This window comes from Aethalodelphis obliquidens, unplaced genomic scaffold (assembly GCF_003676395.1).
Source record: "Aethalodelphis obliquidens isolate GAN/ISIS:26980383/991018 unplaced genomic scaffold, ASM367639v1 scaffold26, whole genome shotgun sequence".
Taxonomy (NCBI): domain Eukaryota; kingdom Metazoa; phylum Chordata; class Mammalia; order Artiodactyla; family Delphinidae; genus Aethalodelphis; species Aethalodelphis obliquidens.
In genome coordinates, this window is record NW_020837970.1 from 15,663,265 (window position 1) to 15,682,371 (window position 19,107).

General features: G+C 35.8%; 1 protein-coding gene across 1 annotated transcript; it reads left to right on the forward strand.

The window, feature by feature from the left end:
* The first annotated feature begins 5,660 nt into the window (after positions 1-5,660).
* On the forward strand, positions 5,661-6,860 carry SPESP1 (sperm equatorial segment protein 1). Its single transcript, XM_027123773.1, is given in 2 exon segments — positions 5,661-5,682; positions 5,754-6,860. Coding segments are annotated over 2 exon segments (1,032 nt in total). The 3' UTR covers positions 6,764-6,860.
* The last annotated feature ends 12,247 nt before the right edge of the window (positions 6,861-19,107 follow it).

Consider the following 19,107-nt stretch of genomic DNA (forward strand, 5'->3'; position numbering starts at 1 on the left):
ATACATATATCTGTTCTTTTTCAGATGCTTTGTGAACAATTTTATAATGATCAAATTGACTGGCAAGAGCAGTCAATATGAAATATGTAGATGTTTTTGGAGGAAAAAAGGAGGTGGGAAGTGTGTGCGGAGAGGGTGGATTTAACAATAGAACAGTGTATAGACAAAGAGTACATGAAGAGGGGAGGGAAAGCAAGGTAGAAGGTAGGGTGCTCTGTTTTTAGGCAGCCATGAACAGGATTTTTAGAGTTGCCTGAGTTTCAGTATAAAGGGATTATGAGTACTTCAGTTCTTTTAGGAATCAACTAGCAATAAGTATCACCTATTTCTGTCCTTTGACAATCTAATTTGCCTAATAGTAACCTGGATATCCTATTTACTACTTTGAGAAGAGACAGGTTATTAAAAATTGAATGTTTAGCAGACTGTAATCTAATAGCAATGTCTTTTAAGAAGCATTTAAACCACTGTTGGTTGCAGACTTTAGATTTGCTTATGAATAGTTGCCCAGAATTGAAATTTTTCCAAAACAGGTTTTTAAAAACATTTTATCATGGAGAAGTTTAAATATATACACAAGTAGAAAGAATGGTATAATTGTCGTATATCTATAACCAGTTTCAACTATTATTAACCTATAATTAATCTTGTTTCATTGATATTTCCACCCACATTCCTTTCCACCTTACCTCCTTGATCCCTCTCCCCAAGGCTTGGTCCCTCTCCCCAACTCCTAAGACTTGGATTATTTAGAAGCAAATTCCAGACGTCACATAATTTTATCAGTAAATATTTCAGTATAAAGCACTGAAATATAAGTACCTTAAAAAAACTACAATAATGTGAATTTCACACCTAAAAAGATAATAATTTCTTAATATTACCAAATATCTTGGTCAGTGTTCAAACTTTCCTGATTCTCTCTTTTCCAGTTTAATTGAATTCAGATTCAAATAAGATTCATGCATGTAATTCATTGATATGTTTGTTAATTCTCTTTTAATCTGTAGTTCCTCCTTCATCTCTATTTTTCCCCTTGCAGTTGTTGAGGAAATTGGATCATATGTCCTATAGCTTTCCGTAGTCTAGATTTTGCTGAGTATATGCCCATGGCGTACTTTATATTTTCTTTTGTTGTCTCTTGTACTTTCCATATGTTGTTAGTTACATCTAGAGAAACTTGTTGAACTCAGGTTTGACCTTTTTTGCAAGACCACTTCATAGGTGGTACTGTGTCCTTTTATCAGGAAGCATATGTCTGATTTTGTCTTTTGTGATATAAATAATCATTGATACATTGCAAAATAATTACGTTCTAATTATAAATGGCTCCTTCATTTTTAGCTGGAATAATTCATAAATTGAAACCTTCCCTCACCTTTAGCTGTATTTCAATATGCAATTGCATCTATTTCTGTATTTTCTGTTCCATTCATCTGTCTATTCATGTACAGTGCTATACTATTTTTATAATAGAGGCTTTGCAATATATTTTAATATATAATAGGGCTAGCCTCTTGTTTTTCTGGCTATTCTTACTCTGTTCAAATGAACTTTATAATCTATTTTTATAACTTCATTAATATTATTAACATATTAATGATATTTTACTAGGAGCATATTAAGTGTAAAATTAACAGAGAATCTGACATCTGAGCATGTTTATTTTGAATCTTCTTGTCTTAGAACATGGTATGTCTGTTTGTTGAAGTTTACATTATGTCTTTCAGAAGATTTTATTATATTCCTGTATCAGTTTTCTGTGACTGCTATAACAAATTACCACAAACTTGGTGTCTCAAAACAACAGAAATTTATTCTCTCACAGTTCTAGAGGCTAGAAATCTAAAATCAGCATTACTGAGCCAATATTAAGGTGTAGGGCAGAGTTGTGGTCCCTCTGCAAGCTCTAGGAGAAAATATTTTCCTTGTCTCTCATTCTTTATATTATGACCACTTCACTCTACTCTGCCTCCTCTTCTGTGTTACTTCCTCCTCTTCTGTGTGTGTTTCAAATATCTCTCTGTCTCTCTCTTATAAAAACACTGGATTTAGATCCCTCCCAGATAATCCAGGTTAATCTCCTTTGTCAAGATCCCTAACTTAATCACATCTGCATGGACTCTTTTTTCTTTTCTTTTAAAAAATTATTGTTTATCTACCTCTCTTTCCCCCCCCACCACCAGTTTTATTGAGTTATAATTGACATACAGCACTGTATAAGTTTAAGGTATACAGAATAGTGATTTGACTTACATACATCATGAAATGATTACCACAGTAAGTTTAGTGAACATCTGTCATCTCATATAGATACCAAATTAAAGAAGTAGAGAAAAAAAATTTTCCTTGTGATGAGAACTCTTAGGATTTACTCTCTTAACAACTTTCATATGTAATGTACGTCAGTGTTATATTTAGCGTATTGTACATTACGTCCCTAGTCCTTATCTTATAACTGGAAATTTGTACCTTTTGACTGCCTTCATCCAATTTCCCCTCCCCCCCCACCTCTGGTAACCATAGATCTAATCTCTTTTTTCTGTGAGTTTGTTTGTTTGTTTGTTTTTGAAGTATAATTGACCTACAGCACTATGTTAGTTCCTGTTACACAGTACAGTGATTGGATATTTCTGTACATTTCAAAATGATCACCACCATGAGTCTAGTTACCATCTGTCACCATACAAAGATATTACATAATTATAACTATATTCTCCATACTGTATATTTCATACCTGTGACTCGTTTATTTGTAAGGTAACATTTACAGGTTCCAGGGATTAGGACCTGGTCTCTGGATGTCTATATTCAGCCTAGTATAATTCCTCATATAAATTTTGGACATGTCTTTTTAAATTTATGATTTGATATTTTCTTTCATTTTTTGTTATCATAATAGCATCTTCTTTCTCATTTTATCTTCTAACTGGTTTATATTTGTATATTGATTTTTGTATGTTGATTTTATAACTTGCTACTTTACTAAATTCTCTTACTCCATGTAGTAGCTTTTCAATGGATTCTTTTGTGTTATCTCAATGTATAATTATATCATCTGCATATAAAGATAGTTTTATCTTTTTCTTCCCAATTCTCATGCTTCCAGTTATCTTGTCTCATTACATTGACTGATACCTCCAACATGATGTTAAAGAGTAATGGAGATATTAGTATTCTGATCTTGTTCCTTATCTTTAGCAGGAGAGCTTCTAGTGTTTTTTTACTAAATAGAATCCAAAGCCTATTTCTTTTTAGGGATTTAAATTTATATTTTAAAATGAGAAATGTAACAAGTTTTGCCTTCATAGAGAATAATATTATCTTATACAGTGCTCTGTAGCTTTTCAAGTGTTTTCAAATAACTAATTTATTTAGTTCTGTGAGATAAAAGGGCAGATATAGTATCTTAATTTCATAGTTAAGTAAATGTTCAGAGAAATTAGGTAGTTACCTAAGGTCATGATGCTAGAAACTGGTAGAACCAGGACCAGAATGAAAGATTTTTTTTGACTGCACTAGGCTACAAATTCATTTTACTTAATATTTTCCTTCAGGAAAACTCTAGATTCAGGACAATGTATTTTATAAATATAAGAATACATAAATAAGTTATTTTCCTTTTTAAGATGTGACCTTTAATGGTTTACTATGTTAAGTGATTGTGTGTGTGTGCTTAGAGAGTAAAACATTATAGATAAGTCTAATGACCCCTTTAATAACCAACTTCAGTCCCATTCCCTCTCCTCTGGGGCAAATGCCCAGATGAATTTGGTATGTCATGCTTCTAATCCATTAAAAAAGTTCTCAGTTCACAGACAAATGTATGATGCTATGTCACTGATTCATAAAAATTATAAGGATAGGGCTTCCCTGGTGGTGCAGTGGTTGAGAGTCCGCCTGCCGATGCAGGGGACACGGGTTCGTGCCCTAGTCCGGAAGGATCCCACATGCCGCGGAGCGGCTGGGCCCGTGAGCCATGGCTGCTGAGCCTGCACGTCTGGAGCCTGTGCTCCGCAACGGGAGAGGCCACAGCAGTGAGAGGCCCGCATACTGCAAAAAAAAAAAAAAAATTATAGGGATAATATACAAATCTACCTTATGTTCTATATCTTTCTTTTTTCACCCATCATCATCAAATGGATCTCAGGGTATGCAAGACTTTTCTGAACATGACATAAAACACAGAGTCTCCTTTTAGAATCTAGATCTCTAGTAGACAAGTCTAGTGTCTTTCCACTATCACATTGACTCACTAAACTGTTCTGGTTAAGATTTTTAAAATTTAGAAATATAATTTCAATTTTGATTAAAATTCCATCTGGTCTTTCTAAGTTGTAACAGATGAGTTAAGGAAGAGAGGAGGTAAATCGTTTTTGGACTATTTTGTGCTTGCCAAAGAGCTGAATAAAAGTGCCTCCTGAGCAGAAATTTTGTTATTTCATTTTGCCTGCAGAGGGAGGGTTCAGATAGAAGTTATTCATTAGTGTTTGGGAAAAAGTGACTTACTTCCTTGAATTAAATCAGTTTGTATCCATGACAGTGGCGAAATCAATTCAAAATTACATGTAACGCAAAATTCTAGCACTTAAAATTAAAAACTTCTGACTCTGGAGTTGGGGAGTTGAGCAGAATTTCAGAATATATTATTCAATAATCTTTTCCGTTTTCCACATTGGAAATGAGAGGCTTCACCACTCAGATACTGCAAAATACCAGTATAAATAGAACTGCCATTTTGTTGTAAGAGTAAAATATGGATGATTTAAACCAGGAACTTTTCTGTAAACTTTTTCTGTAAAGGGCCAGATAGTATTTTCAGCTTCGTAGGCCATATCGTCTCTGTTCCAACTATTCAACTCTACTGCTGCAGCCCAAAGCAGCCATACATAATACATAAACAAAGGGGCGAGACTGACTGAGTTTCAAAAAAACTTTATTAATGAAAATATTTGGGTGGATGTGACCCACAGGCTGTAGTTAGATTTTTGCTGGGTTGAAGGCAGTGATATACCAGTAAATGTTTAACAACTGGCTTTTCCGAGAGGTGGGTACACCCTGACTTATGGTGTTTGCCCATTTACATGAGGCAGATACTCTCACCATGGTTGATTTCAAAGTACCTACTTGATATCACTCATCAGGGAGGTGAAAGAGATAAACAATGGCATACCATTATATAGCATATATAGCATTTATAACATACTAGATGTAAATAACCTCAAGAGCATAAATAATAGGAAAATGAAATAAAATAAAAGTGATAAGTTTTGAATATTACCTTGTTTTGAATACATTTACTTAATTGTAAATTCAGATAATTTAATTTTTAACAATGTCTGTGTTTACCATCTGGCTCACAAAATTCCTAAAAATTTAATAATTGGCTCTGGTGAGCCACTCTAAGCCTACTACGGCACACCACTGTGTTAGAGGACATAACCAAGAATTTTGTTTTAGTAAGTTGCCTACTGAATCATAAGTTATATGGGAGAGTAAAAGCAAAGAGATATAGAGAATTGTGTTAATATGTAACTTTTGCACTAATTTTGCTCATCTGTTTTAATAAGAATCTGAAAAAATAATTTTGTTCCTTTAAATGAGAGTTGACTGTGTCAAAGGTGCTTTATTTCTTGGTTCTTTATCTCAACTTTTAAGTGATGGCATATGAAGTAAATTTAGGTGAGTAGATTCTGTCAATATGTCATACATAATAATAAATGTTACTTATTGTTTGGATTTTTCCCCTTAAGGAATAACTGTGACGCCTGATGAAGAACAAAAATTGAATCATTATGTACAAGTTTTACAGAACCTAGTACTAAGTATTCCCACTAAGGAGCCAGGTCATCAGAAAAGATCAGAGTCTCCAAATAATGCTGATTCTGTAGGATCGAGGGTATCAAAATTTAAGGAGGTAAAGTTTACACATGATGAAGCTCCAGCTGAGAATGATGTTTTAATCAATCCTGTCAGTGAAGAAACTACAACTTTCCCTACTAGGGGCTTCACACTGGAAATAGATAAAAAAAACCATACTAAAAGTACAGCTTTCTGGTCAATTAAACCAAATAACATTTCTGTTGATTTACATGCAAAAGAACCTTATATTGAGAAAGAAGAGCCAGAGCCAGAGCCAACTGTAAGTCAGACTGAGGCACCAGAGCAATTGCCAATTGTTACTGAATCATTTACAAGTCAAGGTGTCACCTCTTTAAGTAGGAACACTGACTTGGATATTGCCACAGAAGGTGTTCCTCAGCTCTCAGGCAACTATGAAATGGAAAATCCTGAACCACACAATTTGTATAATAAAGACATTTTGAAAAAAATTGAAGATATCGGCTCACAGGTGCAACAGGTACCTCTTCCTGAGAGTTTCAAGCCAGAATATAGAGAAGACATTCGAGCCTCTAAAGAACACCTAAAACGAAGCCTTGCTCTAGCAACAGCAGCAGAACGTAAATTAGAAAAAATGTATAAATCCCAGATGTTACCACTAGGACAAAGCAGTGATGGAGTTGATGACATTGAAACTGTTATTAACATGCTGTATAATTCTAGATCTAAATTACCTGAATATTTAGATATTAAATATGTTCCACCAGAGATGAGAGGAAAAGCTACTGCAGTATTCAATATATTAAAAACAATATTATGTGTAAGTCAAGGAGAAACTCAAAACCTCATTAGGAAGTTATTAAACAATAATATAAAACTTTAAAAACTACTTGATATTCATGACAAAGTTGATCTAAGCTAACTGTGCATTCATTCACAGGGGAAATAAGCATATTAGTGATTCAAAAGTTGTATAAAAATATTTTCTATTGTAGTTCAATGTGCTAACATCTTTATGTGTCATGTATTATGAAAAGTTTTCATATACACTAAAACCTAACAATTTAAAATAAAATTTTGGTTCAGGAGTTTGTAGTTTTTTCTCATTAATTTTAAAAGTTATAAAGATCTAATCCATAAAATGTTTAAGCTTTGATTTTACTTGAATAGGTTAGTAAATTCATCCATTTTATAAGACTTAAGAGACTTGTGTAGTCTGTATATGTCGCTGGTTTTCAATAATTGCATATAAATGTAAAATTTTAGGATATGTGGTCTTTATTACTCTTTCAGAGGATCTGAGTTTTCTATCTGAATAGCATAGTTGGAGTATGTATCAGAACTACTTTTATTTGAATATATATGTGCCTCCTCTGAAAGGTGGATGATACATTAAGATACATCCCTGTTCCTTTGTTGTTAAATACTTTTGGAGTATCAGTGAGGGACTGTAACCGGGATTTGTAATGAAATCATTCTCACTTATTTTCTCTTTTTGTTTGTTTATATACATATACACTGAAGCTTTGCAAATCTTTTATTTGGGAGTATGACTAACACAATTTAGGTTAACTGTAATATTGTAATTATGGTACAGGTAATTCTGTTTCATGATTTGACTGGTATTATATTTAAATTCATTTATTTATTCACTTATCAAGTGAGTCATTTATAGTTTAATAAATATTTATTGACCTTTTACTATGTGCAGGACAAAATGCTGGATTTGGGGATACTTAGTTCCTTCTCTGTTTGAAATCGTATTATAGCAGCAAAGACAGACATAACTTCAACAATTTTTAAATTTCAGTTGTTATAGAAGTATGAGAAATTTGACCTCACCAAGACCAAGAATAATGGGAAAGCTATCCTGAGAAAGTAGCATTTAAAGTGAGATCTGAAGGATGAGGGTGTGTGTAAGGGAGAAGGGAGCATTCCAGAAAGAGAGAACAGCACGTGTGAGTGCTCTGAGTTGAGAATGAGTATGGCAAGTTCAAGAAGTAGCTGCAGTATAGAAGGGCAATGGAGAGCATCTTAAGATGGAGCTGGTAAGGTACACAGGGTTGGAATAGATCTTGCAAGGCCTCAAATTGCATATTAAAGATTTTAGCCTTTATCCCATGATCAATGAGAAGCCATTAGTAGATTTTAAGCAAAGGCTAGGTATGATCAAAATTGTGTTAAAAAAAAAAAACCCACTCTGGCTACGGTTTTGAAAGTAGGCAAAAGTTGAAGTGTACTGTGCCCAGGCCAAATTTAGCTTGGACTAAGATGGAAAGAAGTGGCAGTTAAGAGGTAGAATCAACAAGATTTGGTGATTGAATGGATATGGTGACTGAGCGAGTAGCAGGGATCAGAAATAATTCACACACAATTAGCTATATTACAAAAAGGACTACTAATGTTTTATTTCATAATAACACTTTTACCGTTTACTACTGTTGCTTTTTTTTTTTTTTTTTTTTTTTTTTTCGGTACACGGGCCTCTCACTGCCGCGGCCTCTCCCGTTGCTGAGCATAGGCTCCGGATGCGCAGGCTCAGAGGCCATGGCTCACGGGTCCAGCCGCTCCGCGGCATGTGAGATCCTTGCGGACCAGGGCACGAACCCGTGTCCCCTGCATCGGCAGGCAGACTCTCAACCACTGCGCCACCAGGGAAGCCCTACTGTTGCTTATTTTTAAAAAATAATTTTGCTATGGGAAATTTCAAACGTGCAAAATAAACAGATTAATAAACCCATGTACCCATCATCCAGTTTCAACAATTATCTACTAATGACCAGTCTTATTCCACCTAAACCTCTTTCCCTCTTTTCTATTTTATGTTGGATTAAATGCCAGATGCTTTTTCATTTCATCTGTAAGTATAGGAGTGTGAAGCTCTATAAGCTTTTTAAAAAACCACTACCACAATATCACACATAAAAATTTAATAATTCTTTAAATCATCAAATCTAGTCAATGTTCACATTTCTGATTGTCTAATAATTTAAAAAATTTAGTTTGTTTGAATGAAACAAACTAAATAAATCCAAATGAAGTTTACACGTTGAGATTGGTTGATTTGACTCGTTAAGTCTCTTTTAAACTACACCTCTTTTTTTCCTCTTGAGATTTATTTGTCAGCGAAATTGGTCATTGGACCTATGGTTTTACACAGCACAGATTTTGCTTATTATATCCCCATAGTGCCATTTAGTATGTTTTTGGTAAGTTGGTAGTTGACTCTAGAGAGGCTTTATCAGACTCAGGTTGGTTTTTTTGTTTGTTTTTGTTAAGATGTTGATGTATTCCTCAATCTGGTATGTTTCTTTTTGTATTATTAGCAGCCTATGATGATTATTACGTAGATAAATTGATCAAATGTTACAAGAAGGGGATATCATTCCTTCCTTTATTAGCTGGAATATGTCTATAAAGAGAAAGTTCCTTCCATATGTTGTTTGAGTCCGCAGTAGTCCAGTGTGTATTGGAAAGGTATCACATGCTTGAATCTTTCTCTGTGTTTAACAGTTTTCAAAACAATTTGTTCATAGAATCCTCCAATGGTGCCCAGTTTTCAAAAATTAGATCTTTATTCTGTTAGAGCAGTTGTAGGCTTGCAGAAAAATTAAAAAGTACAGAGTTCCCACATACCTCCCTCTCTTCCCCCATAGTTTCCCCTATTATTTATATCTTGTGTTAGTGTGGTACATTTGTTACAATTGGTGAACCAATGTTGATACATTATCATTACTGAAGTCCATAGTTTACATTAAGTTTTACTCTTTGTGTTGTACATTCTATCAGTTTTGTTGTTGTTTTTTTTTTAATTTATTTATTTTATTTACTTATTTTTGGCTGCACTGGGTCTTTGTTGCTGTGCACGGGCTTTCTCTAGTTGCGGCGGGCAGGGGCTACTCTTCTTTGCGGTGCATGGGCTTCTCATCGCGGTGGCTTCTGTTGTTGCAGAGCTCGGGCTCTAGGCATGCGGGCTTCAGCAGTTGTGGCACGTGGGCTCAGTAGTTGTGGCTCGCGGGCTCTAGAGCACAGGCTCAGTAGTTGTGGTGCACGGGTTTAGTTGCTCCACGGCATGTGGGATCTTCCCAGACCAGGGCTTGAACCCGTGTCCCCTGCATTGGCAGGCGGATTCTTAACCACTGCGCCACCAGGGAAGCCCCATTCTATCAGTTTTGACAAATGTAAAATGACATGTATCCACCATCACAATATCATACACAATGGTTTCACTGTCCTTAAAAGGCCTTGTGCTCCACTTATTCATCTCTGTCTCTCCCACCCCTCCAGCCCACGGCAACACAGATATTTTTACTGTCTCTATACTTTTGCCTTTTCCAGAATGTCAGATAGTTAGAATCATATGGTATATAACCATTTCAGATTGGCTTCTTTCACTTAGCAATATGCATTTAAGATCCCTCCGTGTCTTTTTGTTGCTTGAGAGCTCATGTCTTTTAGTACTAGATAGCATTCCATTGTACGGATGTACCATAGTTTATCAATTCACCTATTGAAGGACATCGTGGTTGCTTCCAAGATTTGACAGTTATGAATAAAGCTGCTATAAACATCTGTGTGCATGTTTTTGTGTGGACATACATTTTCAGTTGTGCCAGTTTTTTCACACTTTGAAAGTGAGATACTTTAACAAACTTTTACATTTGGCGATAACTTTAACAAACTTTTACATTTGGCCAATGTGATTGATGAAAAATGCTAGCTAGTTGTTGTTTTAGTGTATATTTATTAATTATGAGTTGGACTTCTTTTCATATTTATATTTTTATCTGTAGAAATGATCTATTCATTTCTACTTCTCTACTGGTTTGCTCTTAGTGATGCATACAACCTGTTAATATAAGAAAATCGGAATTTTGTGTCATAGTTTTACAGATATTTTGTCTAGTTTATTATTTGTATTTTGGTGTTTCCATGTAGAAATTTAAAACATTTATAAATCAGATTTACACATTTTTTCTTTGGGTGTCTTTATGTTTTGTGTCTTGCCTTTCCCACTCTGAGATTTTACGAAATTCCTCTGTTCTATTATAGTGTTTTAATGGTTTTACCTTTTGAAAATCAGACTATTTTTCAGAGCAGTTTTAGGCAAAATTAAACAGAAGATAGAGATTTCCCTTATATCACCTATCCCCATACATGTGTAGCCTCCTCCATATCAGCGTCCCCCACCAGAGTGAGATATTTGTTACAATTGATGAGCCTACTTTGATACATCATTATAACCCGAAATCCATAGTTGACCTTTGAGTTCACTCTTGGTATTGTGCATTCTCTGTGTTTGGGTAAGTGTATAGTATCATAAAGAGTAGTTTCAGTGCCCTAAATATCCTCTGTGTTCTGCCTATTCATCCCTCCCCCTAATCCCTGGCAACCATTGATCTTTTTTACTTTCTCCATAGTTTTGCCTTTTCCAGGATGTCATATTGGAATCATATAGTTTGTAGGCTTTTCAGATTGGCTTCTGTCACTTAGTAATATGCATTTAAGGTTCTTCCATGTCTTTTCATGGCTTGATAGCTCATTTAGCTCTGTATAATATTCCATTGTCTGAATGTATCTCAGTTTATTCATTTGCCTATTGAACATTTTGGTTGCCTCCAAGTTTTGGCAATTATGAATAAAGTTTATGTAAACATCCACATGCAAGCGTTTGTGTGGACACAAGTTTTCAGTTCCTTTGAGTAAATACCAGGGAGCACAACTGCTGGATCATATGGTAAGAGTATGTTTAGTTCTATGGAAACTAACTAACTGTCTTCCAAAGTGGCTGTACCACTTTGTGTTCCCACCAGCAGTGAATGAGAGTTTGTTTCTCCACATCCTCACCAGCATTTGGTGGTGTCAGTGTTCTGAATTTTTACCATTCTAATAGGTGTGTGTAGTAGTCTCATTATTGTGACCTATTATTTTTTAATTAAACTTATTTTTTGATAAATATAAGTAAATATGCAGTTGTAAGAAATAATACAAAGAAATCTAGTTAATGTATTCCTTACTCATATCACTTATAGTAATACCTTTAAAAACTATAGTACAGTATCACAACTAATATACAAATATTGATACAAGATACAGAATATTTCCATCAACACAATGGTCCCTCATATTGCCCATACAGTCACTTTATAGCCACACCCACTTTCGTCCTGCCTTCACCTCTCCCTAACCACTGATAACCACTGTTCTGTTCTCCATTTTGATAATTTTGTCATTTTAAGAACGTTATATAAATAGAATCAAACTGTACATAATCTTTTGGGATTGACTTTTTTCACTCAGGTCTCCAGAGATTTATCAAGGTTGTTGCATGTATTATTAATTCCTTTTTTTTTTTTTTTTTTGCGGTACGCGGGCCTGTCACTGTTGTGGTCTCTCCCGTTGCGGAGCACAGGCTCCGGACGCTCAGGCTCACCGGACACGGCTCACGGGCCTAGCCGCTCCGCGGCATGTGGGATCTTCCCGGACCGGGGCACGAACCCACGTCTCCTGCATCGGCAGGCGGACTCTCAACCACTGCGCCACCAGGGAAGCCCCATTAATTCCTTTTTATTGCTGAGTAGCACTCCACAGTTTGTTTAACCATTCACCTGTTTAAGAACCTCTTGTTCTTAAACAGGTCAAGCATCTCTTCAGTTTTTGGCTATTACAAACAAAGCTCCTATAAACATTCATTAGTAGGTTTTTGTTTGAACATAAGTTTTCATTTCTCTGGCATAAATGCCCAGGAATGAAACTGCTGTGTTGTATTCAGTTTTATAAGAAACTCCCCACTGTTTTCCAGAGTGGCTGTATCATTTCATATAGCCACCAGAAATATATGAGTTTCTCTGAAAACTTGTAGGCATTTTGTGTTATCACTATTATTTAATGTTTATTTTAAAGTGTACAAATCAGTGGTTTTAGTATATTCATAAAGTCTGACAACCATCACACTATCTAGTTCCAGAATTTCATTGCCCCAGAAGGAAACCCTATGTCTCTCCCCTAACCCCTAGCAAGCACTAATCTGTGTCATGTCTCTATGGATTTTTCTATTCTGGATACTTGATATAATCATACAGTATCCTTTCATTTAACATAATGTTTTCAAAGTTCATCCATATTGTAGCATGTACTAGTACGTTATTACTGCTTATGGCTGAATAATATTCCATTATGTGGATATACCACATTTTGTTTATACATTCATCAGTTTATGGACATTTGGGTTGTTTTCACTTTTTGGCTATTAGAAATAATGCTGTTATATATGTACATGTGGACATATGTTTTAAATTCTCTTGGGTGTATACCTAGGAGCAGAATTGCTGGGTCATATGGTAACTTTATGTATAACTTTTTGAGGGACTTCCAAACTGTTCTCCAAAGGAGTGAACCATTTTACTTTCCCACTAGCAATGTATGAGGTTTCAGTTTTTCCACATCTTTCCTAACAGTTGTCAAAGTCTGCTTTTTTTTATTATAGCCATCCTTGTGAGAGTAAAATGGGTATATCATTGTGGTTTTCACTTGAATTTCTCTAATGTCTAATGATGTCAAGTAACTTTTCATGTGTCTATTTGCCATTTGTATATCATCTTTGAAGGAAAGTCTGTTTAGATCCTTTACAATTTTAAAGTTAGGTTATTTGCCTTTTTATTATTGAGTTATAAGAATTCTTTATATATTTTGGATACTGGTTCCATATTAGATACATAATTTGAAAATATTTTCTTCCATTTTATCTGTTGTATTTTCACTTTTTAAATGGTATTGTTTGCAGCACAAAAGTTTTAAATTTTGATAGTCAAATTTATATTTCCTTTTGCTACTTGTGCTTTGGTGTTATATCTAAGGAACAACTGCCAAATGCAAGGTCCCCCATTCAGTATGACTGGTGTCCTGTTACAAAGAGATAAGAATGCCATGTGAAAACAGAGACACAGAGAGAACACCATGTGAGGACAGAGGCAGAGATTAGAATGCCAAGGATCAACAGGCACCACTGGAGGCAAGGAAGAAGAAAGGAAAGAGTCTACCCAGAGTGTCAGAGGGAGAATAGCCCTGCTAACACCTTGATTTTGGAATTGTAACCTCCAAAACCATGAGAGAATAAATTTCTGTTGTTTAAAACCATCCAGTTTGTGATACTTTAATACGGCAGCCCTAGGAAACTAAAATAGCCAAGGTGTTTAATTTTTTTTTTTTTTGGCTGTGCTGCAGGGCATGTGGGATCTTAGGTCCCCAAACCAGGGATTGAACCTGCACCCCCTGCAGTGGAAGTATGGAGTCTTAACCACTGGACAACCAGGGAAGTCCCTAATTTTTTTAAAAAATAAATTTATTTATTTATTTTTGGCCACGCTGGGTCTTCGTTTCTGCACACAGGCTTTCTCTAGTTGCGGTGAGCGGGGGCTGCTTTTCATTGCAGTGCGTGGGCTTCTCATTGTGGTGGCTTATCTTGTTGCAGAGCATGGGCTCTAGGAGCGTGGGCTTCAGTAGTTGTGGCACACAGGCTCAGTAGTTGTGACCCGCAGGCTCTAGAGCGCAGGCTCAGTAGTTGTGGCACATGGGCTTAGTTGCTCCGTGGCATGTGGGATCTTCCCAGACCAGAGCTTGAACCTGTGTCCCCTGCATTGGCAGGCGGATTCTTAACCACTGCACCACCAGGGAAGCCCCCTAATCTTTTTTTTAACATATTGCTTAATTCTATATGCTAATAATATTCATTAAGGATTTCTGCATCTGTATTAATGAAAACTATTGGCCTGTAGTTTTCTTCTTTGTGTGTGTGTGTGTGTGTGTGTGTGTGTGTGTGTACTGTCCTTGTCTACAAGTTTTGGTATCAGGGTAATATTGGCTTCATCAAATGAGTTGGGAGTGTTTCTCTTTCTTCTATTTTCTGGAAAAGATTGCGTAAATTGGTGTTAATTCTTTCAACATTTGGTAGAATTCTCTAGTGTACCCTTAGTTTTCCATTGTCTGAAAATACCTTCATTTCCCCTTCCTTTCTTTTTTTTCTAAATTTATTGATTTTTTATTTTTGGCTGTGTTGGGTCTTCGTTGCTGCGTGCAGGCTCTCTCTCATTGCAGCGAGTGGGGGCTACTCTTCCCTGCAGTGTGCGGGCTTCTCATTGTTGTGGCTTCCCCTGTTGTGGAGCACAGGCTCTAGGCACACAGGCTTCAGTAGTTGTGGCTCACGGGCTCAGTAGTTGTGGGCTCCACGGCATGTGGGATCTTCCCGAGCCTGGGATCAAACCCGTCCCCCCTGCATTGGCAGGCAGATTCCTAACCACTGTGCCACCAGGGAAGCCTCCCCTTCATTTCTAAAGGATATTTTTGCTGGACATAGGCTTCTGGATTGATAGTTTCTTTTCTCTCATCACTTGAAAAATGTACTGCTTTTTTCCTGCCTCCATGGTTTTTGATGAGAAATCCACTGTCATTTGTTTTGTTTTTTCTTAGGGTAAGATGTCACTTCTTTCTCACTGCTTTCAAGGGTTTTTCTTTCACTTTAATTTTGAGAAGTTTGCCTATAATATGTCTTTGTGTGGATTATTTTGGATTTATCCTGTTTGGAATTTGTTCAGATTCTTGAATCTATAGGTTTATGGGTTTTGCCAGATTTGAGAACTTTTCATTCATTATTTCTTTGAGTACTTTTTCAACTCTACCTTCTTCTCTTTTTCTAGGACTCCAATGACAGGCATGCTAGATCTTCTATTATAGTATCATGGGTCCTGGGGCTCTCTCCATTTATTTTTTGTTTACTTTCTCATTCAGATTTGGATAATTTCTATTATTCTGCCTTCAAGTTTACTTTTTCTTTCCTCTGTTCCCCACCCCCTGCCCCACATTCTTCTGTTGAGACCATTCACAGAGCTTTTTGTTTCAGTTATTTTCTAATTCTAAAATTTTCATTTGGTACTCCTTTATATCTTCTAATTCTTTGCTAAGACTCTATTTCTTTGGGGAGATTTTATACTTTTTCATTGATATCAATCATGTTTATAATGTTCATTGAAGCATTTTTATGATGACTGCTTTAACATCTTTATCATATAATTCTAACATCTCTGTTATCTTGGTGTTGACATCAGTTGATTATCATTCCTGCTGGGTAGTGGTGAAAGTTCTGACTGTCCACTAGGCCTCCTCTGATACCACGGTAGTGGTGAGCAAGAAGGATGACTTATTATTGCTGAACGGAGATGGAAGTCCAGGCTCTCCATATGGTCTCCACTAACATGTAGTGGGGGATTCAGTACACCCAACAGGGATGAAAGTTCTGGCTTCTTACTCAGCCTTCTCTGACACCACGCTGGTGAGGGCAGCATCCCTACTTGGCTTTTGCTAGTGGAGGTGGTTGGATTGGAGGTCACAGTTTTTCTGTACTATTTGGCTGGAATAGAGTGGTTACTGGCTAAAAGTTTTCTAAATTGCTAGCCTGCCCCTTCCAGATCCTTTGGCTAAAGAGAGTGGCTTTTATGAGATTTTTATGTATGTGCCTTCTCCTGTTTCTGGGTTGTCAGCTTCTTTAGCTCCAAGTCTGGGATATATGAGGCAAAGAAAGAAATCTGGAGAATGCAGTACCATGTCATTTCTTGGGTTCAGAGGTCTTTAGCCAGTATACCTTTTTTTTGGTCCACCTTTTAGAGTCTACTTATGTCTGTTTTATATATGATGTCCAGGGATTTTAGTTGTGTTTAAGAGTTTGTACTTTATCCTAAAGACAATAAGAATATTTTTAAAGATTTTAAGCATTTTTAACAAATTATTCTATTTGGCTGCAGTGTAGATAAAGGATAGGAAGGAACAAGACTGGAAGTAGAGGCCAGTTAGGAGACTTATAGGAATCTGGTGAAAGATGATGATGTTCTGGATTTGGATGGTAACAGAGGAAGTAGAAATAAGTAGTTGAATTTGAGAGATATTTAGGAATTAGGAATCAATAGAATTTGGTGATTGATGTACAAGACAAAGCAAGGAGTCAGGAATGATTTCTATGTTTCTGACTTGAGCCATTGGGTACATGGTAGTGTACTTTGTTTTTTTAATAGCATTTATCATAATTATAATTTTATAGTTATTTGTATAATTATTTGTTTAATGTTTGTCTCCCCTCACCAGACTAAGTCTAGGAGAGCAGGGGCCATGAGAGTTTTGTTCATTGCTGTAATCCTAGCACTTAGCACAATGCCTGGCCCATAATTATATGTTCAGTAAGTATTAACGTATTACACTATATTTAAGAGGAAGCATGTTTATGGGTGAGATGATTTTGGAAATGTTATTTTTGAATACATTAAATTTAAGATGCCTATGAGACGTGTTCCAGTTAGATATATTGGTCTAGAGCTTAAGAAATAGCTGTAAATAAGTATTTGGGAGCTATCTGCATATAAATGGAAATTTAAGCCATTGATGTGGGGGGATTCTCTATATAGTATATAGGGAAGAGAAGAAGACCTAGAGCTAAGGCTTAAGGAACTCTAATTTAAAGAGACAAATAAGGAAAAGGAGCTCCTAAAGCAACTGGGGGTAAGAATAGAGAAGTAGAAGGTATACTAGGAAAAGTATAGTTATATAGAAGCCAAAGGCAAAATATTTAAAGAAAGAAGGAGGAGTTAACACTGTTGTAACTGAGAAATTGAGCAAGATAAAGTCTGAAAATCATCTACCCAATTAGGGCAAAAATGGTTGTGGTAGAGGTGTTGATGAGGAAGGCATATTGGAAGAGTAAGTTGAGATAAGAAAATGGAAATAGAAAATGTAGACAATTCATGAAGTATTTAACTGACTAGAATGAGAAAAAAAGATGATATCTGGAGGGGAAAGTAAAACCCAGGGAAACTATTTGTTTGTTATTTTCAGATAGGTGAGACTAAGTCATGTTTAGGAGCTGATGAGAAGGAGCCAGTAGAAGAGGAGAGGTTGAAGATAGTTAATGGAACAAATGAGATCCAGAGCACTGGTAGAGGATTTTTACTTTAGATGAAAAGATTTAACATCTCCTTTATTGCAATAGGAGGGAAGGAGAAAGAATGGGTTGAGATAAAGGTGGGCTTATAGGTTCGGTAGCAAAAAACTGAGGGAATTCCAGATTGTAGCTTCTATTTTTTTTTAGTGTAGCTTCTATTGTCTTTTTTAGTGATGTAGAATACCTGTTGATATTGAGTGAGTTAGAAGGTTTAAAAGCAATAGCATATGTGAAGGGACTAGTACATACTAAGTGCTTAATAAATGATAACTTTGTGTTACTTGCAGCTTTAAAGAGGTTTTCTATGGTTATATAGGGCCAGTGCCGTATAGCGTGATTTGAGAACATTCAAAATATCTCCTTTATATTCTGGCAAAGTGCTTGAAACTCTATTTTGAGAAAATGTTTACATTGGATTAAGGTATTTTAAGATACTGTTTTATGTGTTCATATTTTGGTGAAATATATATATATATATATATATTTTTTTTTTTGGTCACACCACATGACATGTGGGATCTTAGTTCCCTGACCAGGGAGCGAACCTGTGCCCCCTGCAGTGGAAGCTTGGAGCTTGGAGTCTTAACCAATGGACCACCAGGGAAGTCCCAGTGTTAGCTCTTTTTGTTTGTTCATTTAAAAATTCTTTCTTTAGTCCTTGCTTTCCAAGGTGCATATGATAGTGTAAATTTTATTAAGAGTTTTGTAGTATGAGCTCTTATATTTAGGTCACTGATCCATTTTGAGTTAATTTTTGTATGTGGTGTGGGGTAGAAGTTGAACTTTATTCTTTTGCATGTGGATATCCAGTTGTCCCAGCACCATTTGTTGAAGAGACTATTTTTCCCCAATGAATGGTCTTGCACCAATGTTGAAAATCAACTGGAATAGATAAATGAGTTTATTTCTGGACTCTCAATTCTATTCCATTGATCTATATGTTTATTCCTATGCTATTATGACACTATTTTGGTTACTGTAGATTTGTAGTAAGTTTTGAAATGGGAAATGTGAGTCCCCCAACTTTGTTTTTCTTTTTTAAGATTGTTTTTGCTATTCAGGGCACCTTGTAATTCCATATGAATTTGAGAACTGGCTTTTTCATTCCTGAAAAAAAACGGCTGTTTGAATTTTAAAAGGGATTGCATTGAATCTGTAGATATCTTTGGGTAGTATTTCTGTCTTAAAATAGCAATATTCCATCAACAAAGGATGATTTTTTTTATTTAGGTTTTCTTTAATGCCTTTTAACAATGTTTTGTATATTTTAGTGTAAAAGCCTTTCA